Source organism: Pan paniscus, chromosome 10 (assembly GCF_029289425.2).
Source record: "Pan paniscus chromosome 10, NHGRI_mPanPan1-v2.0_pri, whole genome shotgun sequence".
NCBI classification, from domain to species: Eukaryota; Metazoa; Chordata; class Mammalia; order Primates; family Hominidae; genus Pan; species Pan paniscus.
Window position 1 is genome coordinate 67,444,203 of NC_073259.2, and position 27,302 is coordinate 67,471,504.

Sequence of the window (27,302 nt, forward strand, 5' to 3'; positions counted from 1 at the left end):
ATCGACATAATTTATTCTGCTTGAAATCCAAGTTTTTAATAGATCAGTTGATTTATATTTCTCATGTTTTGCTAATTAATTGGTAGGTACTAATGTTTAATATTTTGTCTTTCAGCAAATTAAGAATTAATATAGATATTACTGTTGCCATGAAGTGTCAATGTAAGTACACCTTCAACTTGCTGAATCCACATGTAGGTTATGGTTCAAACAATTGCCAAGCAAAAATAAAAATCACTGGTTGTACTTTATTTTTCCTTTATAATATTTTAAAGTTTTACTGTGGTATTATTTAATAATGCAAATTGTTTTACTCCTCAGCTTATATTCTTCAAGTTTCTTTTCCATAAAGAGAAGAGATAAAACTTTCACATTAGTATAATTAAAAGAAAGTTGGAGGAAATGTTTGTGAATCAGCATTCTAGTTTATGTACATCCTTTCTGTCTTTTTTTGTTTGGAGTACTAGCTTTTATACCCATGTTTCACAAGCATATCCTTGTGTCACTGTTTCAGTTTACCACCTTTTATGTTTACTCTTGCGTTTAAAAATACAGATCCAGTTATTTTAAGTTAATGGTGATAGGTTACCCTTTTCTTTTTTCTTCACTGGACTCACTTGGTTATACTAGTAGAAGTGGGAAAATGCTAATATGCCAGATAGTGAATGTTTGAATCAATACTGTTTTCAAAAATAAGGATGCTTTTGCATGAAAAATATTTTATGAGTTACTGCTTAAAAATTACAGACCAAGAACTCAGAGAAAATTTTTACATTTTTAAAAGTATGAAATAATTTTACCCAATTAATTAGAGGTTATTTTCTGTGAGATTCTATCTCAGAACGACCTTGAATCTCTTTCTTTTCAATATGTTTTTCCTTATGTTAGTGGTTTTAAGAGATAAAAAAATACTTTATTTTTAAACTTGTAGTTAGTGGTAATTCTGAATATATGATTTCTGCCTTATTTTGGATGTTTAAATACTGTTAAATTTTAGCCTTTTCCGAATAAAATTTCCTATTTGTTGATTTGTAGCATTGCTTTACGATTTCTTTTAATCTCTAAAAATATTTCTTGGAATTAATATTTTGTTCAGCAGCCACTTAGTACTTGTGATTAGGTTCTTGCCGATATTTGCAAAGCTCTTCAATTCAGTGACGCTTATCCTTTTTAAATGAGATCTTGAATTATCTTTTTTTTTTTACTGGGTAAGAAGTAGAAAAAACATTACATTTTGGAATAATCTCCACCAAAGCTATATAAGGCTACTGTTTTAGCTTTTGGACAAATATATCGGAAGTGATTCTACATAGTTGGTGAGGTTGTTTTTTTTTTTTTGCTTGGTGAGTTTTCTGTTAGTTGGCTTAATTTGTTTATATTGAGGATGGTTTGCCTCCAAGCATAGAATGTAAAACTTCTAATTCTTTTTTGTATGCAGATGTTGGAGCAGATGTATTGGATTTAGCAGAAACAATGGTTGCATCTGCAGATGGTCTAGTTTATGAACCAGTAAGTTTGATTCACATGGTTTTTTGAAATACACGGGTTGAGGAATCGTACGCTTGAAGACAGATAGTTGCTTTTAGTTTTGTCTGAAATAGTTTTTAGTATAATTCTTTTATTTCAAAAGTAATCCATATTCTTTGTAATAAATTTAGGGGGAAAAACAGAAAAGTTATATTATATACCAAAATCTTGAGGTGACCATTACTAACATTTTGGATGTATTTTGGATGTGTCTAAAGTCTGTTTTATAACCTTTTTTAATATTTTTGTTATTACTTTCCAGTAGTTTCCTTTTCACTTTTCTTCTAGTTATTATAGTGATGAGTTTTTTTCTTTTTCTCTAGTAATTTGGAAACTTTTATGTCCTGTTTGTATTCTACTGTTACCAAATTTAAGTATTTAAAATATTTGAACTGTATTTCTCTTACAATCAAGAATAAGGCAGTATCTTTCTAAGAGGAGAAATGTCATGGGCATTACTACTTCCTTCCTCCTTTACGCCTCTATTTCCCTCAGCGTGTGAAATGCTGACATTTTCTTATTATCTTCAGAGCACAAGTTGAATATAACATCGTAGATTTATCAGAAAATATTGTCACATTTCAGTGGCAGATACAGTGATAACGAGTCATGATCAGAACTAGCCCTAAAGAAGCTTTCGAGAATAAGCATGAGGCCCTCAGCAGCTAAAAGTTGCTCTGTTGGCATGGTGGTACTTAAATTTACGCATGCATTCTTGAGTTCCTTTTCTTAATCATTGACAATTGTGAACTTTTCTTTTAGCAAATTTGCAAAGTGAAGAGTGAAGGTGAAGGAGGGGGAGTAGAAGTGACTGAATGTATGGGGTTAAAGGAAAGAAAATGAAGTCATTGGCCAGTTTTGATTATTGAATTAATTTTAGTTTACAGCTACAAACTTGATATGTGCCTTTTGACATATACATTTTAAATAGAAATTTCTACAGAAACAGTAACTTTGTTATTGCCACTCTGACTCTACTTTCTGACCCGTTTTCCCACTCAAAAAAGTTGATTATGAAGTCATTTTTTATGAGCTTAGTTACCTTACAGATTCATATATGACAGCATATTACACTATTGTCTGCTCATTTTGATCTAAGTGATTATTATTAGATATTTTAATATTTGTATTACATTTTATACTATCTTAAGAATACTTATTTAACTTTAACTTTGTTTTTTTTTTAATTTTCTGCCATTATTACCTTATTTTTGTTTATCATTTTGAAGAGGGACTGTTTTTCAACTTTTAGTTTAGATTCATGGAGTACATGTGAAGGTTTGTTACCTGAGTATATTGTATAATGCTGAGGTTTTCAGGTTATGATTGATCCCATCACCCAGGTGCTGGGCATAATTACCAGTAGTTTTTCAACCCTTTTCCTTCTCCCTCCCTCCCCTCTCTAATAGTCCCCACTTTCTATTGTTGCCATTTTTATGTCTATGAGTACCCAGCGTTTAGCTCCCACTTATAAATGAGAACATATGGTGTATGGTTTTCTGTCCTGCCATTTATTTGCTTAGGATTATTGCCTCCAGCTGCATTCATGTCGCTGCAAAGGATAAAAGTTTCTTCTTTTTTATGGCTGCATAGTATTCCCTGGTGCATGTATACCACATTTTGTTTATCCCATGTACCACTGATGAGTACCTAGGTTGATTCCATGTATTTGCTATTGTGAATGGTGCTGCAATAAAGATCAGAGTGTATGTGTCTTTTGCATACAATGATTTATTTTCCTTTGAGTATATACCCAGTAATGGGATTGCTGGGTTAAATAATACTCTACGTTCTTTGAGAACTCTCCAAATTGCTTTCCACAGTGGCTGAACTAATTTCCATTTTTACCAGCAGTATATAAGTGTTCCCTTTTCTCCATAGCCTCTCTGACATTTTTTTTTTTTTTGACTTTTTAGTAATAGCCATTTTGACTGGTGTGAGATGGCCTCTCGTGGTTTTGATTTGCATTTCTCTTATGATTACTGATATGGAGCATTTCTTCATGTTTTTTGACCACTTGTATATCTTTTGAGAAGTGTGTGTTCATGTCCTTTGCTGACTTTTTAATGGGGTTGTTTTTTACATGTTCAATTATTTAAATTCCTTATAGATTCTGGATATTAGACCTTTATCAGAGGCATAGTTTGTGAATATTTTCTCACATTCTGTAGGTTGTCTGTTTACTCTGTTGGTAGTTTTTGTTTTTGTTTTCTGTGCAGAAGCTCTTTAGTTTAATTAGCTCCCACTTTTCAATTTTTGTTTTTGTTGCAATTGCTTTTGGGGACATAGTCATAAATTCTTTCCCAAGGGTGATGCCCACAATGGTGTTTTCTAGGTTTTCTTCTAGGATTCTTATAGTTTAAGGTCATTTAAATCTTTACCCATCTTGAGTTAATTTTTGTATATGGTGAAAGATCTGGGCCCAGTTTCATTCTTCTGCATATGGCTAGCCAGCTCTCCCAGCACCATTTATTGAATAGAGAGTCCTTTCTCCATTGCTTATTTTTGTTGATTTTGTCAAAGATCAAATGGCTGCAGGTGTGCAGCTTGATTTCTGGATTCTCCATTCTGTTGAGGGGGGACTTTTTGAGATTTATTTTACGGCAAGAATGTGTAGGTATGTTTTATGGATTCTAGCATGACTGCCTGTATCTTCTGCTATTATCTTTTATTACCCATTTTCTCTGTTGCTCTGAACTGGGAAAATCCCTTTCACATGGGTTTTTCTATCCTATGAAATAAACCTATTTTGTGCTCTTTCTCAATTTGGTTTCATTTGTATGTTGTCTTGTATAAATTCATGAAAGTTTACAGCATATGAATATTAATTTAAAATGATTTAAGATGATAATAAAGGTTGCATCCTCATTTTTATGTTTCTTTTGGATGCTGAGAATTATTGTTTATGTATTATAATCTTGAATGTATCCTCTAAAAGTCACTTACACTGTTTCTCTAGCATTCTGTCCATATTCTAACTGTTGTGGTCATTCTCTTTTTTTTTTTTCACATTTATGAGATGCCTGATTCTATCTTTTTTTTTTCCCCCTACATCTCTTATCTTTCTAGCTGGATTTTAAGCTCTTGAGAATCATTAATTTCATTCTTTCATCTTTGTAGTTCTCAAAATGTATTGCAAAATGCTTTGCAGGTTTTAGGCAATAGTGATATGTTAGAATTAAGCAGTTGGGACAGTATTGTTGACTGTTTTCATTGTAAACAGTTTCTGCCATCTCTTCCAGTAGTTTATGGAGCAGGAAAATTTTATTTAAATTGTTATAATTAAAAATTGTATCTTAATGAGAAAGTTAAGAACTTCAAAATATTTAATTGTATACTTTTCATCAGTAATATTTAAAGTGTTTAACAATGCTTTTAGGAAACTATTCATTCCTTTGTGCTAATTTATATAAAAGTGTTTAAGAATTATTTTTAATATAAAATTATTACAAATATCATTTTAACTTAAAAATTTTTCACTCATTATTTTAATATGCACTCTGAATATTAAAAACCTAGCCCTGATAACTTCACTAGTTTATAAGCCATGATCATACAATATGCTATGATAGTTACTATTCTGCTATTTCTATTGCATTTAGTTACTATTTAAAGACAAGAAGAATTTTTAAAAGGTGGGAAAGTAAGAAATCTGACAGAGCTGAATTTGTGTATTGGTTGTTACTTACTATCTGTGATTTTGGAAAGTTTGTAACTTTTTGAGCTCCTGCTTCCTCATGTGCAAAAAGGGAAGAGGAGTAACAAATTCACGAGGTGGTTAGGAAGGTTAAGTGAGATAATGAATTAGCACAGGGCCTACAAAGTAGTTTCTTTATACCTTTGTGCTAAGTAAACATTGTACAAAGAAGGTTATGGAATTCAAAGGAAAAATCATATAGTCGCCACTGTCAATCATTTTGCTTATTCATTAGCTGGAGAGTAACTGCCAACAGCCTTATTGGTTTGCTGTGTTGTGTTTTTAGATGTTAGCATTTTCCTTATGTGCTATAATGTGAAAAAGGTTTGGTAGCATGCTTTAGGCAAATTCATCAGGAGGTGTAATCAAAGGAAACATCAGAAAGATTGGGACAATTTAACTTGAAGCATATGGTTATATAAAACTTAGACATGAGGCTTTCACAGTTACGGGAGAGGCAGGTTCCAGATTGATGTAATTAAATTAAAAAATCACAGAAGTAGAGCTGTGAACTAGGACTAGTAAAGTGGATTTTTTTTTTTTTTTTGAAACGGAGTTTGACTTTGTGTCCCAGACTGAGTGCATTGGCAAGATCTCTGCTCACTGCAACCTCCACCTCCCGGGTTCAAGCAATTCTCGTGCTTCAACCTCTTGAGTAGCTGGGATTACAGGTGCCTACCACCAGCTGATTTTTTGTATTTTAGTACAGACAGGGTTTTTTTGTATTTTAGTAGAGGCAGGGTTTCACCATGTTGCCCAGGCTGGTCTTGAACTCCTGAGCTCAGGCAATCCGCCTGTCTTGGCCTCCCAAAGTGTTAGAATTACAGGCTTGAGCCACCATGCCCGGCCGAAAAGTGGATTATTGTTGCAAAATTAAATTGTGGATATAGCTACTATGAGAAGTTTGCATATTTTTCTCTGACTCTACAAGTAGCCAAGTCTAACTTTGATCATGCCTAGATGAAATTTCTTAAGTAGTTCTTTGTTGATCAATGCATTTGGGAATTACTGTGCTATTTTTAAACTCATTTCAAAAATTGTTGATTTTATTATTGTATTTTACCAGCAAGAATTTGGGCTTTGGATGCTTGAATATAACTCTGTATTTTTCTACCCCAATACTTGTGTATTTCATGCTAGCATCATTTAAATGATTTTAAGCCCTAGGATACCATTTTGTACATATGATAAATTGTCAACTTGCATATATTCCTGTAAATGTCGATAACTGTAACAGGAAAATATTTGTGATTCGTAAAATTTCTTTATGCTATTTTTCAGTAAAGATAGCACATTAAAATTTTAATTTGACTTATAGAAGTTGAATGTAAACCATGAATACTTGTTTTTAACAACACTTAAGTTTATGTTTCCTGCTCAAAGAAAAAATTTTAAATTCTGATGTAAAAGCCAAGAGAATTTGACAATGCTAGTGATTATGTTTTCTTTCATTTCAGACAGTATTTGATCTTTCACCACAGCAGAAAGAGTGGCAGAGGTAATAAGAGAACAAAGTATTGTGGTCCATAGAAATCTAAGTCATATTTTGTCTATTGTAAACTATTTATAGATTAACACATTTCTCTAGGGATTTCTTTGGATGAATTCTTAGCAGAATTTGGTATATAATATAATCCTTACAATTTCAAAAACCATCAGATCTTAAGAAAGTCATGCATAATCTTTTCTCTGGTAAACTTTGATTCATAAGTTTTAGTTTTTATTTAAAATGGTATCAACTATTTACATTTTTTGATTACAAAAGTAATATATGATCATTTTAAAAATTCAGTTTGAATAGAAATGATATAAAGCAAGATTGTCCAGACTGCGGTCCCACAGGAAGGCTTTGAATGTAGCTTAACACAAATTTGTAAACTTTTTTTTTTTTTGAGACAGAGTCTCACTCTGTTGCCCAGGCTGGAGTACAGTGGCGCAATCTTGGCTCACTGCAACCCCCACCTCACAGGTTGAAGCGATTCTCCTGCCTCAGCCTCCTGAGTAGCTGGCGCACACTACAGGCACACACCACCATGCCCAGCTAATTTTTTGTATTTTTAGTAGAGATAGGGTTTCACCATGTTGACTAGGCTGGTCTTGAACTCCTGAACTGAAGTGATCCACCCACGTTGGCCTCCCAGAGGGCTGGGATTACAGGCATGAGCCACTGTGCCCGGCCACAAATTTGTAAATTTCTGAAAAAGTTGTGAGATTTTTTTGTGATTTTTTTTTTTTTTAACTGATCAGCTATAGTTAGTGTGTTTTATGCATGGCCCAAGATAATTCTTCTTACAATGTGGCCCAGGGAAGCCAAAAGATTGGGCACCCAGATACAAAGTAAATGTAAAAGCCCCCTTCTCTTTCTGTAAACTAATGCCACTGACTAGCAGTAATAACCAGTAAGTTTCTTGGGTAGCCTTCTAGACAGACATTTTCTGTGTATGTATATAATATGTGTATTATATATATTTCTGTGTATATATATACAAAATTATGATAATTCTTACATATAATCTATATAATATATAGTACATAATTTTATATATAGTTCTTATATATCATATATAATATGAGTATATTATATATTTTATAATATATAAAAGTTTATATGTTCATTATATATTTTATAATATATCATATTTATATATTTTTATAATGTGTTATATTTAAAAACATATAATTATTTCTATACAGAAATATATATACAGAAATAAGTTGCTTTTTTCCACCTAACATGATATTTTGGATTCATTTCTATATATATAATGGTCTATTTTATGGATAGATTGTAGTTTATTTAATTGGATCCTTACTGATGCGTATTTAGATTGCTTTCAGAATTCTAATATTAAAAACAATACTCAATGAACATTCTTGAACCTAATTCTGTACATGTTTGTGTGTGTGTGTATTTCTAGAAATAGAATTTCTTTCTCTGAGGATATTTAACATTTTGATAGTGCCTATATCCTCCCAAATTATTATTTCACTTATACTCCAAAAGGCTATATTAGAGTACTTGTTTCTGTACAACCTCACCAACAACAGGAATGCCTAGAATTTTTTTAAATGTATGCCAGTTTGATGGGTGAAAATTGGTACTATGCTTTTATTAATTAACATTTCTTTATGAATCAATTGACTGTGAGGTTTTTTTCCTTATTTGTATTTTTTTGTGAAAATGTTTGCCTATGTGCCTATTTTGCTTGGTTAGTTTTCTTAGAAGAATTATTTTTAAATTAAAGAAAATAGTACTTTGTTATAAGTGCTTCCGTCTCCCACCCCCATATATTGCTTTTTATTTTCTAGGTTATGTCTTGCACTTATAAAGGCTTTATATAGTTTAAGATTATTCCAAAAAATTTTTCTTTACCCTTTTTTTTTTTTCCTAGTCCCTAAGTATATTCCAAGGGTCTTTCTCTTTTAATTTCCAGTTTCACCACTTGAATGTGGGTGAACAAAAGCACTGAATATTAGCTGTCTCTGGGCTCTTAGAATTTTTAGTAGAAAGCCATCCACAGATGAAATACTTTACTTTGATCCAGAAACATTAAAGTGAGATTTCTCCTTTCATTTAGAATTTTTTTCAATGCTCGAAACTAGTAATAAGTGGGAGAAGAGATTGTATTTTTACTATTAAGATGATATAAATTTGCCATCATAGTAGTTTTCTGCATACTTTCATGTGTGGAATATAGGCTGGGATATTTATTGGCACAGTGAAGGCAGAAATTTTTTTCATAAACACACATAATATATACATACATATACACGTATGTATAGTTTGTTGTCATCAAACCCCTTGATCACTGCCATGCTTCAAAAGTTGATATCTCGAATTACAAGACACAAAAAAAGTGAAGATTTCCATTTCTGCTGGCATTGAATCCAAAGATTCAATGTCAAAGATTCAATGTCTTTAAATGTCTGAATCTGAAGATGGGATCTGGCTTCTTGAAGCATCCTAGATTATCACGTTCTGATTCTAAACATTATTGAATAGCTCTTGAATGGCCTAGAGATACCCAAGGTAGATATCTTCCTAACTAATGTGCATACCAAAATGTTCTTTACTTCTAGAATTTTCTAAGAGATTTAAATTATCTCTCAGTTGGTGTCCTATAATACTTTCCTAAAATATTTAGGATCACAATTAATCTCTCTTTAACTGTAAATTTCAAACCCTGGACAGAACCTTTCTGGTTTCTACTTTTTATGTCGAGATTTCAGATTCATTTTATTTCAAACTATACAGTATAAATATGAGTTGTTATTTTACGTAGGCCTGTTATACTAATTTTCTAGATAGATGATGCATAAGTTTTTAATCTTCTGCTTGCACATCTAGAAAGTACTTATTTTATCATTATGGTGGGATGGTAAAGTATTATGAGATTCACATTTGCTTTCTTTTTGTGAGTACCTATGTTTATAACTTTTTTCCAAGTTACATGTATGTATTTTTCTTTTAGAGTAGTTAGGCTCACAGCAAAATTGAGCAGAAAGTAGTGTTCCTATATACCCGTCCCGCTACAGGTTCCCCCATTATCAACAACTTGCATCAGATTGGATATAGTTGTTATAATCAGTGAACCTATGTTGACACATCATCATCACCATAGTTTACATTAGAGTTCGTTCTTGGTGTTGAACGTACATTCTGTGAGTTCTGACAAATGTATAATGACATGTATCTACCATACTGCCATACAGAATGATTTCACTGCTGTAAAAATTATCTGTGCTCTGCCTATTTATTCTTCCCTTCCCACTGTGTATAACATTTGTACTTACCAAGTTTGAACTTTACTACAGATGATTTGGAATATTAGTTATTTGAAGAAATAGAATTAAAAGAGATAAAATAGGACTACATCTAATGACACAAAGTTATTGCTGAAAATTGTAGGAGTTAACATGGCTCAATGGTAGAAGTATTGTAGAGAGAAAAATTTTTGTAATGAAAATCAGTTACTTGTGGTATGAGTTTATACTGAGTAATGTACCACTTCAAGTCCATCAAGTCCATTGTGTAGCCCCTTATTTGTCCTACTCTTTGTATCTACAATATTTCATTCAGTGTCTGACAAAGATAAGAATTTTGTTAATTGTGCATGTATGCATGAAAGATGAATTGAGATACTTAAGTGAGTAGAAGCCCTACTTTGGTGGTCCTGACGGCACATCCATTACTGATGGAATCAAACAAGCTTATGGAGCTCAGCTATTAGACCTCTTAGCCACCCTGCCTCACTTGCTTTCAAGGAAATGACCAAAGAAAACTTGGTATGTTATTTTAGAATATGAAATCCTGTAATAATAAATGTATGATTTAACTAAGTCAGCTAAACATTGTCATTTTTGAATAAGTGTCAGCTCTCTTTGTGTACCTTTCTGTAGTTCTAAATTATTGCTTCTTATTTAGGATGCTGCAGCTGATTCAGAGTAGGCTACAAGAAGAGCATTCACTTCAAGATGTGATATTTAAAAGTGCTTTTAAAAGTGCATCAACAGCTCTTCCACCAAGGTGAGATCTGTATTTTAAATGTGCAACTGTTTATTATGAATTTACTTTGACATAGTTAAAACTAAAGTGTTGGTTTAGTTTTCTGAATCTTATTTTTCTTAGGAAGGGAAAATAGAATCATTCTGTACTATAAAGATGCCTTTTGCTCTTAAATTTATAGCCTGTGATTTTGATCAGAATTATCACAAATATTTATTTGCATTTAATTTTCTTTTTTATGCGTGGTATACCCCCACATAAAATTATATTGAGTTTTAAGAAAAATTAGTTTCATTTACTATTTTGAGGATATATAAGCTTTGGTTAGAAATTTTGTTTTATTTCCCGTTTTTGTATTTTAATTAAAGATTAGAGGCTGGGCGCAGTGGCTCACGTCTGTAATCCCAGCACTTTTGGAGGCCAAGGTGGGCGGATCATTTGAGGTCAGGAGTTCGAGACCAGCCTGACCAACATGGTGAAACTCCGTCCCTACTAAAAATACAAAAAAATTAGCTGGGTGTGGTGGGTGCATGTATGCAGTCCCAGCTACTTGGGAGGCTGAGGCAGGAGAATAGCTTGAACCCAGGAGGCGGAGGTTACAGTGAGCCAAGATTGCACCACTACACTCCAGCCTGGGTAGCAGAGCAAGACTGTGTCTCAAAAGAAAAAAAAAAGATTCGTGGATATTTGGAAATGCTATAATCATAAACATAATAAAAATATACAAGATTTTACATTTGCTTAGGAAGAAAATGTCACTGTCTCTTTGAATTTAGGTGGCATGCCTTTCCTTTACCTCAATCATGTTTCTGCCCTCCCTCCCTCTCCCTGCTACAGTACCAGAAATAAATGAAAAAAATATGTCTTTTTGGACTAATGATTTTGTTTTAGTCTTCTGTCACTGGACTTAGTCCTCTGGTTAGGGTTGAAGAACCATGGAATTTCAAATTTATGTAAATGTAATAGATATTAAATACTTTTTTCCCATTTTATAGATGTATAATTTTTATAAATGTCTAGACTTCAGGAAACTATTCCATTTTTAACATTTAGAATATTACCTAAAAAATGATCTTTAGGGATTTTTTTTCTATACACATTTTTCTCATCATAAAATGGTAACTATATTGAATGTGCTTTAAATAATATATCTTATTTTAACAGAGAAGATGATTCATCACAGTCTCCAGATGCATGCAGAATTCATGGCCATCTATATGTCAATAAAGTAGCAGGGAATTTTCACATAACAGTGGGCAAGTATGTTCTTTTCACTTACTGAAAATACTTTAGACAAAGTTGGAGCTTGGTTAAAAGTAAATTCTGGCCGGTGGCTCACGCCTGTAATCCCAGCACTTTGGGAGGCTGAGGCGGGTGGATCACCTGAGGTCAGGAGTTCAAGAACTGCCTTCCCAACATGCCAAAACCTCATCTCTACTAAAAATACAAAAAATTAGCTGGATGTGGTGGCAGGCACCTGTAATCCCAGATACTTGAGAGGCTGAGGCAGGAGAATCACTTGAACCCAGGAGGCGGAGGTTGTAGTGAGCCGAGATCGCGCCACTGCACTGCAGCCTGGGCGACGAGCAAAACTCTGTATCCAAAAAAAAAAAAAAGTAAATACTTTGCTAATCAAATAAATACAGCTAACTACTAAAGGCTTGCTTAAAATATTGTGTACATGTATTTTTAATGTCTTGAGATTGTTGTCTGGGGCTTCAGTCTCAGGATAGAGAAGACTACTAACTTTAAAAACTACTTCAAAACAAAAGTAAAACAGTCATCTCATGTTTTGTATATTAAAGTAACTGAACTGTAGGTAAATATCAATTACAACCTTCTACTTGCCAGGTTTTAGTGGCCAGAGAGCTCTTACCTAGACATTTCATTAATTTGTTCATTTTTTTTGGTATGGTATTAGGTTTTTGTCTTAACGTTTTGGTGGTCCTCATCAAAATGTAATTCCTGACTAATCCTAGATAAGTGTTTTGATAAAGTTAGAAATTAGCAGTGTCTAGAATAAAGTTAAATTAGGTAAAAGTTAAGGAAAAATATGAGCAGCACTCAGCACAGAAATTGTCATAAACACTTGTGAAATTTTTGAATGAATAAATAGATCCATCCATCTTTCCCTCCCTTCTTTTCCATATAGAGTGCTGAACTGAACAATTCTTTATTGTACAAGACATTTTTTGAGTACTTGCTATGTGCAAAGTACTGTGCTAGAAACTAAGGATAAACAGTGAAGAAAAAAATAAAGGGTTTTTGCCCTTTTTAATTTATTTTATTCCAAACTACACAGTATAAATATGACTTGTTATTTTAAATAGGCCTGACATTCTGTAAGAAAATCCACACTTAAGCAGTGAATACATTAATAATTATTTAATTATAGTTGTATTGAGCCTGTAAAGGAGAAGTATGGCTGATAAGAGACTATTTAACAAGGTATTAAACTTACACTGCAAGTCAGTGGAGACTTTATTGAGGAAGACCTTTGAACACTAGGAGAAGAGGAGGAATTTAATATATAAAGGAGGGAAGGGCATACAGCAGGAAAGAGCATGGCTGGAAGTTTATAAAATACATATAGAGATAACATTAGATTTCTATGAAAAAGTATTTCAGTATTTACAATACTCAGATCAAACATTTGTTTTTTTCTTCGTTATCTCTTGAAATTTATGTTTTGTTGTTTTGTTACCATTACCCGTCTCCAACCCAACCTGTTGCTGGGAACCTTGGAATGTCTTGAAATCTTAGCTTAAAGAAATTTAGCAGATTTTATTGCACCTTTGGATACAAACAATATTCTAGTCCACAACCAACTCAAAGAGGGAAATTTTGACAAATATTATAATCAGACTCTATATTATGTCCCTTTTTAAAATTTGTTTTTGGTCTTTTCACAATTTCACTTTCCTTCCCAGGTGGTAACTCACACTATCAGAGAGGCCAAATAGAAAAGCATTTGGTTCATATCTTGTCATCTCAAGGATATCCTGTAAACCCACTCCTAATTTTTAGTGTTACATTTGTCAAGTTCAATATTGATCTTTTTGAAGGTCTCATATTACCTCTCAGACACAATGTCAGTCTCAACTGTAATTTAAAAGAGTAATAAAAGGAACATAATTTGTAACACAATATGTATTTCAATATGCTTGAGCGTGAATACACTAGAAGACATAATGAAGTAGGCAGATGCTTGCCACTTATATGTAGAATTTTTAAGTGTATAATTGCTACAAATGCAGACTGAAACAGATGTATTGGCTACTCAGATATCATGAGTGACATTTCCGTTGATGAGATGATATTCAGAAATAGGAATACCTCTTTGTAATATTAAACAAAACAGAATATAAGCTTCCCTTAGTTTTCTGGGAAATTTAGTGTATATTAAAACTACAACTTTATATAGCTAATTGGGGTTCAGTTCTAGACTCAGATTATTATAATAGGCTTTTCATGTACATGAGTATCTCTTAGAGCATTTGAAAGTCAGGCAAAACCTGGAATGATTCTTTTTTGTGTGAGACTGTCAATTTCATTGCAGGATGCCTTTTTTCTGTGGCTGTTGTCCAGTAAATCCCAATAGCAACCCCTTCCCAATAATTCTGACAACTCAAAATGCCTCTCTTCACCCCCCACCAATTTTCAGAACAACTTTTCCTCCACTGAAAGTCATTCAGGCTAGATTCTTGTCTGATAGGGTAGAAAATATCCCAGAAAAGAAACAGGTAAATTCTGAATATCCATCCTCCCTATGCAGAGTTTTAACAAGTGTCAGATAACTACAGTCATCTGTACTAGGGTGATTTAATTTGATTTTTAAATTTAATTTTTTGAAGAAGATGCTCACTTATGCTGTTACTTCATAAAATGAATACACCTGTTAACAAAAAAAAAAAAAAGAAGAAGGAAATATTATTTAAAACAGCTCTCTATTCCTCTCAGAGTAAAATCCTAGGTGGTGAGAGAGATCATTGAAGTAAAATGTATAGGTTGAGCATCCCTTATCTGAAAATCTGAAATTCAAAATGCTCCAAATTTGGAGCATTCAAAATACTCCAAATTTGAGCATTGTCAACACGATGCTCAAAGGAAATGCTTAAGAGTGTTTCAGATTTCAGGTTAGGGAGGCCTCCCTGGCAAATAAAATGTACATATTCTAAAATCTAAAATTTGAAACTTCTGATCCCAAGCATTTTGGATAAGGGATATTCAGCGTGTAGTATTGTAATTTGGTTATTCAGAAAAACTTTGTTGTTTGTTTGAAAATAATAGTAGGAACACTGTTAGACTGACAATATGATTGGAGCTAGGAATAATTTATGACAGTAGACTTTCTTTTTAGTAGTAAGCTTGAGGTAATACACTTGACTGTGAACACAGAAGAATTTACGAGACCAAACTACCAATCATTCCAGTGCATCAGGAAATGCTTTATTGAGCAAGGTTTTAGTATACTTTATGTTGAATGTCAGTTAATACATTTCCCTAATCATTGTATTGCCTTTTTTAAAGTGCCTGGTGTTTTGCTAGGTAACACATAGAACAAATTAAACAATGTTTAGACCTACTAGGGCATATTCTGAAACTTGACAATGGTGACAGACAGTTAATTGGTTATAAAGAAAGAAGGCTCCTTTATGGAGAGTTTCTGTTTTCAGTTTTTTAGTTAATTGCTAGAATTAGTAACTGGGTAAGGCAGGATTGTGATAAAGGAGATCTTCAAGGTGATTTTTTAATTTTTTTTAACCAGGAACAGGGAAGGATAGTACTTATTTGTAGAAGTGTAAAGGTGCTAAAAGAACAGGTTAAATTTGAAAGATAACAGTGTATAACAGAACAAAGGTTTACTTCAGTGGTAGGCAAACTACAGTTTATATACCAAATCCAGCCTACTACCTGTTTTTGTATGGTTCATGAGCTAAGAAGGGCTTTTAAATTTTGTTTATTTATTTGTTTGTTTATTTTTTTGAGACAGAGTCTCGCTCTGTTGCTCATGCTGGAGTACAGTGACGTGATCTAGGCTCACTGCAATCTCTGCCTCCCAGGTTCAAGTGATTCTCCTGCCTCAGCCTCCTGAGTAGCTGGGATTACAGGTAGCCCACCACCACGCCCGGCTAATTTTTGTATTTTTAGTAGAGACAGGGTTTCACCATGTTGGCCAGGCTGGTCTCGAACTCCTGACCTCAGGTGATCCACTCACCTTGGCCTCCCAAAGTGCTAGGATTACAGGTGTGAGCCACCTTGCCCAGCCATGGTTTTTACATTTTTAAATATTTGAAAATAAATCAGAAGGGGAGTAATATAATACATGAGAAATATATGAAATTTAAATTCGTGTCCAAAAATAAAGTTTTATTGGCATATAGCCATGCTCATTTGTTTATATATGGCTGCTTTTGTATTACAGTACCACAGTTGAGTAATTCTGGCAGAGACCGTATATGACTCTCTCATTACTTTGTACTTTGGTGTACTATGAATTGTAGTGATGCAGTTATAATTTGACAGCATTAAAAGTGCTGTGTGTATTCCTGTCCTGCAACATTTTATTTATTTATTGTATTACTATGTTAAAAAAAAGAAATATGGACTTCAAATGTTGCATTTTTAAAGCACAGTGTACCATGGATTATTTGATCAAATTTGGCTGCAGAACATCCTGCGTATTAAGCAATGACACTATTTAATTGTGCTAAAAAGAATACAGTATCTGTTGATGGTGCCAGATTGAGCATTCATCACAATATTACCAACCTATAAAAAAGCAATGATCAGAAAAATTAGAAAATTAAAAATGGAATATCCAAACACTGTAGAATTTTATCATAAAACGTGAAAATGAAGCTGTAATCTTTAAGTGCCTCATTGTTTAGCAAGTAAGGAAAGCCATCCAAGTATTGATAAGTCTGTGAAGCAATGTTTGACTGCCAAAGCTAAAGAAATGACTCCAGAAAAAATAAATTTGCTTTAGACAATCAGATGACTAGCCTTCTTCAAGAAGAGTGTTCCGGTAGATGAGGACATTGAGAGCAGTATCTAATAGGCAGTTAAAAAACAAGCCAGGAGATTTTGAGTAGTTCCTAAACTCTTTTTTTTTTTTTTTTTTGAGATGGAGTCTCGCTCTGTCGCCCCGGCTGGAGTGCAGTGGCGCGATCTCGGCTCACTGCAAGCTCCGCCTCCCGGGTTCACGCCATTCTCCTGCCTCAGCCTCCCGAGTAGCTGGGACTACAGGCGCCCGCTACCACGCCCGGCTAATTTTTTGTATTTTTAGTAGAGACGGGGTTTCACCGTGTTAGCCAGGATGGTCTCGATCTCCTGACCTCGTGATCCGCCCGCCTTGGCCTCCCAAAGTGCTGGGATTACAGGCGTGAGCCACCGTGCCCGGCCCCTAAACTCTTGATGAGTGCACAGATGTTACTAGAACTGCTTATTGTTTATTCGAGGAATCAATGCTGAATTTGAAGTGATTGCAGAATTAGTATCTATGAATCGCCTGCTTTCAACAAAAACTATAGGCAAGAATATTTTTATAGAAGTTGAGAGAACACAAATTCAGTACATCCTAAAGTGGAATCTGGTATATGTTACAAATGTATTATAACTGATGGTGGTGTGTGGAGCAGAAAAAGGCTTACTTGAATGCATTTCAAACCTTGTGAAAATGTAGTGTTTAATGCCTATTGTTATGCATTGTATCATCAGTAGTACTTTGCAGAAAATATTTGAATTGATTTTGTATTTTAAACTGGTGTGTCAGTGGTAAACTTCATTTGCTCTCCTGAACCTAAATATTGACATTTCCATGGTTTTTTTTTTGTCAGATATAAAAACTGAATATTCCATCTTGCTCTACTACATAGCAGTTTGATGGCTTAGCAGTATATTTTTTGAGCTCAGTGCCAAGATTGAATTTTTTCTGAGTGAGAGAACTTCCATCAGTTACAATTATTGAGCAATGAATATTTTTGGAAATTAAGTTTCATGCAGACTTAATAATGTTTAATGAATTTAGCCTAAAAGTATAAGGCAAAACCAATGTTTATGAAATTTATATTGTAGTAAAGTTGTTTCAATGACTAGTGATTTTGAGTGGTTTCTTTTAATTTTCATGCCTTGATAGCATTTGCTGTCAAAAGTTAAAGCAAGGATCTGGACTCATTCTCATACTTGAATATATTTTCTGACCTTTCAAACTATAGTTCCAGAACTTCAGACATTGATGCAAATACAAAGGAAATTTCCATGTTTCAAATTCATTTCACTGCGCAATTGAAATTTTGCTTTAATTTAGATTGGAAGTTATTAATCTGCAATATAATAACATGTTTATAAGTAAATAAGTATTAGGAGAATAATCTACTGGAATTCTATAAATGTCTTTCAAGCAATGAATATGCTCAACACATACTCGTGGATTAATATTTTCAAAGATGAAATATTTAAAATTTCATTACAGATCATCATCATCAGATAAAGATTAATGGTCAGTTTTGAAAATAGGGAACATTCCAAACCCCAATTAAACAAAGTGTAATCTCCCTGCAAAACAGTTGTATTACAAAAAAAAGGACTCATTACTATTATATCAATGAAAAGTTTGTGAAAATTTGCTTTTTCTCATTATGTAACTACATAATATACTTGATTTTGCATCATGGTCCACAAAGCCTAAAGTATTTACTATCTGGCTCTTTGCCAAAAATGTTTGCCAACCTCCAGCAGTTTATTGCATTGCTGAGATGAGTAGACTTGTCTGCTCAGTCAATAGGCCAAATGCATTCTTATGTTATTTTGTACTAAGAAAAATTATATAACTTAGGGAAGATCCAGTTTCTGATTTTAATTAATTATACATATAAATGGTACTACTTTAATAATTGTTTTTTCTCCTTTCAGGGCAATTCCACATCCTCGTGGTCATGCACATTTGGCAGCACTTGTCAACCATGAATGTAAGCAGATTCTGACTTTTTTTCAGTAAAGATGTACTTGAAAAAATATTATTTTTAAAAGTACAGATATAGTGTAGTTGAAAGTGAGCTGTTTTGAAAACATATTCATCCAAAGGAAAAAATAAATTTTTAAATTGATTTACTTTAATCTGCATTTGTATTTGGTCATGGCTCAGAGTTGCTGAGGTTAGGGAGGAAAGCCTAGTGTACTTTCTATAACTTTGTACACATTTCTGCTAATTTTTAGGGATAAAGAAAATAATATATTTGCAGTTTATTTCAATTTGCAAATTGAAATATGGATGTATAGACATGTATAAAGTATTCAGGTTAGTTTGGTATCATGATTGTCTTAAGACTTAAGTTCTTAAAGTCTGCTTTAGAGGACAAAACAAGTAATGGATTCCACAGAAAATTAGTTTGGTCACATTTAGCAATAGTGTATTAAAAATATATCTGATCAGTTTTATTATATGGCCACATGGACATCATTCCAATTCTAACAATACCGTCCTGTTAACTATATGATGATTTGGAAAAGGAAAGATGTATATTTTTGGCTTTCATTATATATTAATATTTTCTAGATGTTAAATTGTATATAATTATTAAATTTGAGATATAGCATTTTGTCAGAATTTATTTTATACATTTAATTCGCATATATTTACATTTATTTTTCTCAAAGTAATGTGGCTTAAAATACTGTATTATTATCCTTGAAGATTTTAAACATTTTCATTTGAGAATAGATAAGGATGTAAACCAGTCTGTACCAAGTAATTTTGAATAATATAATTTCTCTGCTAAGTTGTTTTTATTTTTTGCCTTTTAGCTTACAATTTTTCTCATAGAATAGATCATTTGTCTTTTGGAGAGCTTGTTCCAGCAATTATTAATCCCTTAGATGGAACTGAAAAAATTGCTATAGATCGTAAGTATTTAATAATTACTGTTGGATTTTACATGTAGAAAATTTTGCTTATAACCTGAATATTAATACATTTTTAATGTCTTCCTAACTACTGTGTAAAGATAATCTTTAAGTGGTTGGTGAGTGAGATGTATGTGAAGAGAATTTGTCTTAGTAGTGGATGAAATTTGAATATTCAAAAATGAGCCATAGAACAGAATAAAGAAATTCAAGTTAAAAGATGAGGGAGTTAAAAGGCAGAAGGAGTTCAGTTTAAACAGTAGAAATAGATGAAAGGTTAATACATTAACAGGGCATAACTGCACTTTTTTGTATTCACCAAAGAATGAGAACGAAAAAAAGGTTCAACATTATGAGAAGAATTTTCTTCTTTGTATAATATAGGTTCAAAGTTTTAAAATGCATATATGTCATTTCAGAAACCTCTCTGGAGAATTTTACAAACACCAGAAACCTAGTTATTCTGGAATGGTTTGGTTATTAACATAGAAGGAGTACATTATAGCACAGATAACCTGTTTAAAATGTTCTATTCAACCTTCTGCTCCATTTAAAGTATCAAGTCTACCCAAATATGGAAAGATCATTTTCTTAGTTTTTTAGAAAGTAGTCTGTTCTCATGTTTTCTGCAGGTTTTTGATTGCCTCTTTCTAAAATAGTCATATTATATACCATGTTCCAGCTATTGGACATTTTAAGGACTTCTGAAGCTTGTTCGGCTGGTAGGAATTCTATCCTTTGTAAAACTGTAATGAAGGATTTAGTTTTTTATTAATTTAAGTAGATTTATTAATATCCTATTCAGATTTATTCATATTCTTTACTTTTTAGCAGTGTTATAATCATATATTAAAGATGTTTAGAATTTAGAATACTGATTTACATTCATGAATATTTTATGTTCATGTGGGAATGTTTCACTTCAGGAAACCTGAGTGTACTAAATTTAGAAATGTGTGGATGGAAACATTTTGAGATTTATAAGCTTTAGTCAGTATAATCTAATCTGTAATCTAAGCATATGTTAATTCTCCTCTGAAATGCATTGCATGTTACCTGAGAGATGCTCATTTGGAAACATACTGGTTGATGCTTTGTTTCAAGATGCTAAAATGAACTACAAATTTTTGCACAGAAGCTCTTCTAAATATAAACAAGTCAATTTTCAAAAAGCTGTTTTTAAGTGTACTTCTTTATAAATTCAGAGAAACTAAGAGGTATTTAGAGTCATATTCTGAAATGCTGTTAGGTGAGTATCATCAGGTTATTCAAAGCTTTAAAGCAGTTTGTATACTTTTCTCCTTTGTAATGTATGTTTTATTCAGCCTCTTTTTCCAAAAAGAAAAAAATCAACATTACATATCTGCTGTGTCAGGTAGCTATCCCTTTCCTGATGTTCTCCAGAAGTATTGCAGGAGTTACTTAACAATTAACATCTTTAATGCAGTACAGATTTGGATAAACAAGATAGACATAGTCCCTGCCCCTCATAGAGCACATGTTCCTATAGGGAATTAGATCTTTAGGTAATAAGTGTTAGGGCAAACAGCTCTGAACAAAATAAAGGAGATTGCCTATGATACGAGAGAGGGCATGGAAGAGGCTGTGGTATTTGAAAAAAACTTGAGTGAAGTAAATAAGTGAGCTAAGCGATTATCTTTTTGAGAGCATTGCAGGCAGCTTTATTATTAATGAAGCCGGTAGAAATAAAACAACCTATATGTGCTGCCACAAACTGGACAACCTAACTCCATACTCCTCTTACCCTGCCGACTTCTCAAATGGCAGAGATGGCTCACTTTCCTAATGGTAGAAGGTGGATATGTATGTCTTGAAGACAGAGCTGTTTAAGAGAGAGAATGCCTATACTATCTAGTTGAGTGGCTTAGCCACACATGATTACTTTTTGCAGATGAATCATTCCTTCCATGAGTGAGAGAGAAGTGGAGAGGAAGGTCAAAGCTTTTACTCTTTTATGTACGAAGGGGTGCAAGCTTCTATTTAAATCTGGGAGAATTTTTTCTGCTTAAATTTAAGACCATATTCCCCTTGAGTGAGACCGCCTGGGTTCAAGTTCTCACTCTGCCACTTAATAACTTGGACTTGGGCCTGTTTCTTAACATCCCTGTACTTGAGTTGCTTCATCTCTAACAAAAGGATAATAAAAACATTTACTTGTTTCTCTAGTTGAATCTATGGATAGGTGTATCTAATTATACTTTTTCTAGAGAATTCTCTAGACCCGGAGAATTAACATGTTTTATATTATGTGAATGGGTAATTGTTTACAGTTAATTAGTAATTGGTAATATTCTGGTATTTAAAACTTGTGTCAAACTTAGAGATGCCTAATGACTGTATAAAAATGATCCTTTTGATTATACAGTAACCCCAGGCCATCATTGAGTAGTTTCTTTAGTTTTCTTCCTACTGTAATATCAGTTCCTTGTATTTATTCAAAGGCTAGCTAATTTGATTTTGGTTTAGTGTATATCTTAAGATATTAGTAGAAACTGAAAGTATGTCTTGTGGTGGTTATTCGTTTATAATTTTATTTTATTCTTAGTTTCTGTACTATAAAGAAATGCTGGCTGGGTGCAGTGGCTCACACCTATAATCCCAGCGCTTTGGGAGACTGAGGCAGGAGGATCACTTGAGCCCAGGAGTTTGAGACCAGCCTGGGCGACATGGCAAAACCCTGTCTCTACTAAAAATGAAAAAAATTTAGTTGGGCTTGGTGGCGTGCATTGTAGTCCCAGCTACGCAGGAGGCTGAGGCGGGAGGATTGCTGGAGCCCAGGAAGTCAAGGCTGCAGTGAGCCATGATTGCGCCACTGCACTCCAGCCTGGGCGATGGAGTGAGACCCTATCTCAAAAAAAAAAAAAAAAGGAAAAAGAAAAATGCTCCTTTTTTATAATTGATAAAAGGATGTTAACGATTTTAAGGAATATTTAACTAAGTCACCAATTCATTTTTTTAAACATCTGTGTTGCCCATCTTATGCTTGCTGAGAACTTGTTTTACTGAGTATAAATATGTTGCTTTCATTGGTTCTTTTAAAAAAATTTTTTGTTAGACATTAAGTTGTATGTAACATTACATTTCAGATTAAATGTTTTTATTTTTTATTTGTTTGAGACAGGTTCTTGCTCTGTTGCCCAGGCTGGAGTGCAGTAGCACAATCATGGCTCACTGCAGCCTTGACTTCCTGGGCTCATGTGATCCTCCTGCCTCAGCCTCCTGAATAGCTGGGACCCACAGGTGCATACCACCATGCCCAGTTAATTTTTAAATTTTTTGTAGAGACAGGGTCTGGCTCTCTTGACCAGACTGGTCTCGAACTCCCAAACTCAAGTTCGAGACTGTTCTCAAACTCCCACACTCAAGCAGTCCTCCTTTGTCAGCCTCCCAAAGTGCTGAGATTACAGGTGTGAGCCACCACATCCAGCTAAATTTCAGGTTAAATGTGTTTAATAGAAGAATATATTTGGCAGTAGTTTTGTTGCTACTGAATTAATAAAAAGTTTTTTTTGTATTCTAGACAACCAGATGTTCCAATATTTTATTACAGTTGTGCCAACAAAACTACATACATATAAAATATCAGCAGACACCCATCAGTTTTCTGTGACAGAAAGGGTAAGTTGAATCCAACTGGTAAAATAATTTGGTGATTTTTTTTAAAAAGCATTTTAAAGTTTCCTGGCTACAAAATAAGGTGGTGTTTTACTTGGTGTCTTCCCTCATTTAAAAATCTGTGGAAGTTTTTAAATGAATTAACATTTTATTTTAAATCAGAAATATGTCAGAAATGAATATTAGTATATTCTAAAGCAATAAAAGTAGATATTTTAAAAATCTGAAAGGTTTTCTATTGCATTAAGACTTAAAATTGTTAAATTGTGATGGCCTTAATTATTTTATTCTTAATGTCTTAATTTTGTAAATGTTTTCTCATAAATTGGTATAAGCAGTTCTTGATCTGGCAGCAGATTCTTTGAATTCTGTTATTTATTTATTAATAAATGTACTACCTTCTCTGGGCATACATGGTTATCATGGATTAGATAGCAAATTTAGAGGGTTTGCCTTCCTAAGTTAATGCTTTGTATTCATCTGATTGTGATGAAGAACATTCCACTACCTCAGGGTGGTATAGCCATATAAGTAAATACTGACAGTGATGAGCAAAGTTTTGGAATTGGACAGTTTAATAGATTTCTTATCTACTTTGGGGTCATGTTTTCTTATTTTTGTGTTTGAATGGTGAATATTCAAACACTTGTATCCAGAAGAATTCTAAGGCAAAATTTAAGTGCTTTAAAAATTTTGCTTTCCTTTATATAGTGTTTTCTTTTACCAGCCTTATAACTCATGATGACCATGCCCTCAATAATTGTGGAATTTTTTTTGTTGTTCTTATGAGATTAGGTATTGGAGTTTTTAGGGGTGAAGTGTCATATGTCTATAGCTTTTCACTTGGCTTGGGAGAAAGTACAAGTTCATATAACTGCATATATATGTATAGGTATGTGTGTATATACACTCACACAAAGAAACTAGGTAAAGTTTATACAAGAACATATTGTGCTTTTTCAACATTTCTTTAAGGAGTAGGGAGATTCCATTTCTCACCTGTAAGATTGGCAAATACCTCAAGGCAATACATACAGTTGAGAAGACTTTGGGGAAAATAGGCAAACATGCAGTGCTATGGGGATGCAAAGTGGCATAATCTTTGAGGAAGGTAGTTTAGCAGTATCTGCAAAAGAACCTATGCATTTATCCTTTGACTCAGCAATTGCACTTCGAGAAAGCTATTCCAAAGATACGGTGGGCAAAAATATAAAAATGTGTGTTTCAGGCTATTCGTTGCATTGTTATCTGTAATAGTAGAAGATTAGAAACAACCCAGATGGTACATCTACACACTGGAGGAAGATGCAATTGTTAAAAATCAAATGAGAAGGATCTCTATATACTGATAGGAAAATATCTCCAGGGTATATTTTTAAAATAACAAAACCAAAAATATATATGTAATAGAATCCCAGGGCATTTGACTGTTGAAGGATGTGTTTATACTGATAGGGTGACTAAGTTTTTTAACTTAAAAAAGAATGGAGTAACTGGGGTTGGTAAAGTGCAGGATAGGGGGTGGGAGGGAGAGGGCTGACATTCGTTAGTCCTGGAACCCAAAGTGAATCATTATTAGTCTTTCATTATGTATATGCCCTGATCCCTAAAACAGTTTCTACCCTTATAGGTAGTGACAATATATTTATAACTCAGCATGATATTGAGCATTTTAGAGCTTTAAGATGTAGTCACTTTATTGGAAACTTGATCAGTTGGCTTATAAGGCTGTATTGTGCTAGTAATAGGGAAAGAGTTTTGTAATGCCCTACGTAAAACTGTTTTAATTTCCCTTGGTAGTAGTTAACCTCATTATTTGTATTCCTAAAGCTTGCAGTTTAGTTATAGCATGAGGAACATGCCATACATATTTGTAAGCTCTTGAGCTCAGTAGAAAACTTGTATCTAAGGTGACCTTTTTGAGAAAAAAAGAATGATTCTGCTCTTTTGATAGTTTCAGAAGCTAACCACACAAAGAATACAAAATAATTTGTCTCTGAAGAGCTTAGTCTAGTAGGACAGTTCATAAGGAAATGTGGATGTCCTTCTTTTACAGTAGGGCTTCAGGGCTTAATATTGAATGTATGTAAGTAACCAGATGACATGAATTCTGTTTCTCTCTTCCTCCTATTTCTCCCCTTCCTTTTGCCTCCCTCTTAGGAACGTATCATTAACCATGCTGCAGGCAGCCATGGAGTCTCTGGGATATTTATGAAATATGATCTCAGTTCTCTTATGGTGACAGTTACTGAGGAGCACATGCCATTCTGGCAGTTTTTTGTAAGACTCTGTGGTATTGTTGGAGGAATCTTTTCAACAACAGGTTAACAACCATTTCCTTTTTGTCTAATTTCTGAAAGTGTTGCTTATACTTAAGTTGCTGCTTCTCAAAGGGGCAAGAAGTATACAGATTTTCATGTTTCGGTGTTTAAATAGCTTTTGCTTTAATTACAAAACTCCAAAATTACATTGACTAACCAGTAAACATAACTAATTTCATTGTATTCAATGATGTAAGGTAGATTATATAATGGTGAGTTGGAAAGATCCTGGGTGTTAACATCAGATTGAAGTAGAATTGAATGTAAGTTCTGTCATTTACTTGGTGGTAGCTTGGAATAGATCACCTACCTTTTCTGAGGTTTTCTAATCAGTAAAAATAGCAATAATAATACCTAATTTGCAAGTGTGCTATAGGATTAAATATGAAAATGCCTAGAAGGCATTTAAGACATTTTTAACTGTACAGTATGTAAAATCATATGTTATAGTACTTTGAATTATGCAATACATGAAACTAGATTTGTAATCAGTAACATGTTTATGATTTTTGTCCTGAGATCCTGGAATTCGCTAAGATTATTTGTCGAATTGTAATGATGAAAATTGGGAGTTAAGTACAATAGAGAAAAAAGAAACAATTCTATTTTCATCTTCAGTCCTTATTCAGTATTAGATGGAGCTGGGTAGTTTATTATACTTAGAATCATATTTTTAAATTAATGAATAGCTTTTCTTTCGACATTCTTTGTTAGTGCTTCATTTCAATCTATTTAAATTTGTGTTGTTGACATCATTTATTTTCCAAAATGTATTGGTGTGGGAAAACCTTGAAAAGATTGTGTTTAGGCCCGGTGCAGTGGCTCATGCCTATAATCCCAACACTTTGGGAGGTCAAGGCTGGCGGACCAACTTGAGGCCAGGAGTTCCAGATCAGCCTGGCCAACATGGCTAAACCCCGTCTCTACTGAAAATATAAAAAATTAGCCGGGCGTGGTGGCACATGCCTGTAATCCCAGCTAATTGGGAGGCTGAAGCACAAGAATTGCTTGAGCTGGGAGGTGGAGGTTGCAGTGAGCCAAGATTGCACACTGCACTCCAGCCTGGGCAACAGAATGAGACGTCTCAAAAAAAAAAAGATTGTGCTCAGATCATGAATTATGTGGCCTTGTGACTTTGAAAAGAAATCCATTTGTTTTAAAATCTTTCTTGATTATTTTTAACCATGGAAGTGAATAATGCAAACTGCTTTGTTTTCTTCCGTAATCTATTCCATTATAGTTATTTATTCTTAAATAAGAGTTTAGGAAATAATTAAAAGCATAAACTTATTGTTTATTACAGGCATGTTACATGGAATTGGAAAATTTATAGTTGAAATAATTTGCTGTCGTTTCAGACTTGGATCCTATAAACCTGTCAGTTCTGTAAGTGGTGTAGTATACATGGTGCTGATCTCTAAATCTTAGAATCATTGTTAAGTCTATGGGCCAGTCATGGTGGCTCACACCTGTAATCCCAAGACTTTGGGAGACCAAGGCGGGAGGATCGCTTGAGCCCAGGAGTTTGAGACCAGTCAAGGCAACATAGTGAGAGCCCCATTTCTACAAAAGATAGAAAAAATTAGCTAGGCAAGGTGGTGCAAGCCTGTAGTCCCAGCTACTTGGGAGGCCACAGTGGGAGGATCACTTGAGCCCAGGAAGTTGAGATTGTAGTAAGCTATGATCGTACCACTGCACTCCAGCCTGGGTG

General features: G+C 33.6%; 1 protein-coding gene across 2 annotated transcripts in view; it reads left to right on the forward strand.

Moving 5' to 3' along the window:
• ERGIC2 (ERGIC and golgi 2) overlaps positions 1-27,302 on the forward strand; it is a 44,252-nt gene that overhangs the window by 12,858 nt on the left and 4,092 nt on the right. Inside the window, exons 4-13 of one of the 2 annotated variants that reach the window (XM_003828835.7) lie at positions 116-162; positions 1,439-1,509; positions 6,682-6,722; positions 10,650-10,751; positions 11,895-11,990; positions 18,645-18,700; positions 19,536-19,634; positions 23,176-23,273; positions 25,431-25,593; positions 26,895-26,977. In XM_003828835.7, coding sequence (XP_003828883.1) covers positions 116-162; positions 1,439-1,509; positions 6,682-6,722; positions 10,650-10,751; positions 11,895-11,990; positions 18,645-18,700; positions 19,536-19,634; positions 23,176-23,273; positions 25,431-25,593; positions 26,895-26,977 — 856 coding nt within the window. The remainder of the gene's footprint in view (positions 1-115; positions 163-1,438; positions 1,510-6,681; positions 6,723-10,649; positions 10,752-11,894; positions 11,991-18,644; positions 18,701-19,535; positions 19,635-23,175; positions 23,274-25,430; positions 25,594-26,894; positions 26,978-27,302) is intronic. The other variant, XM_034936108.3, reaches the window with a different exon arrangement.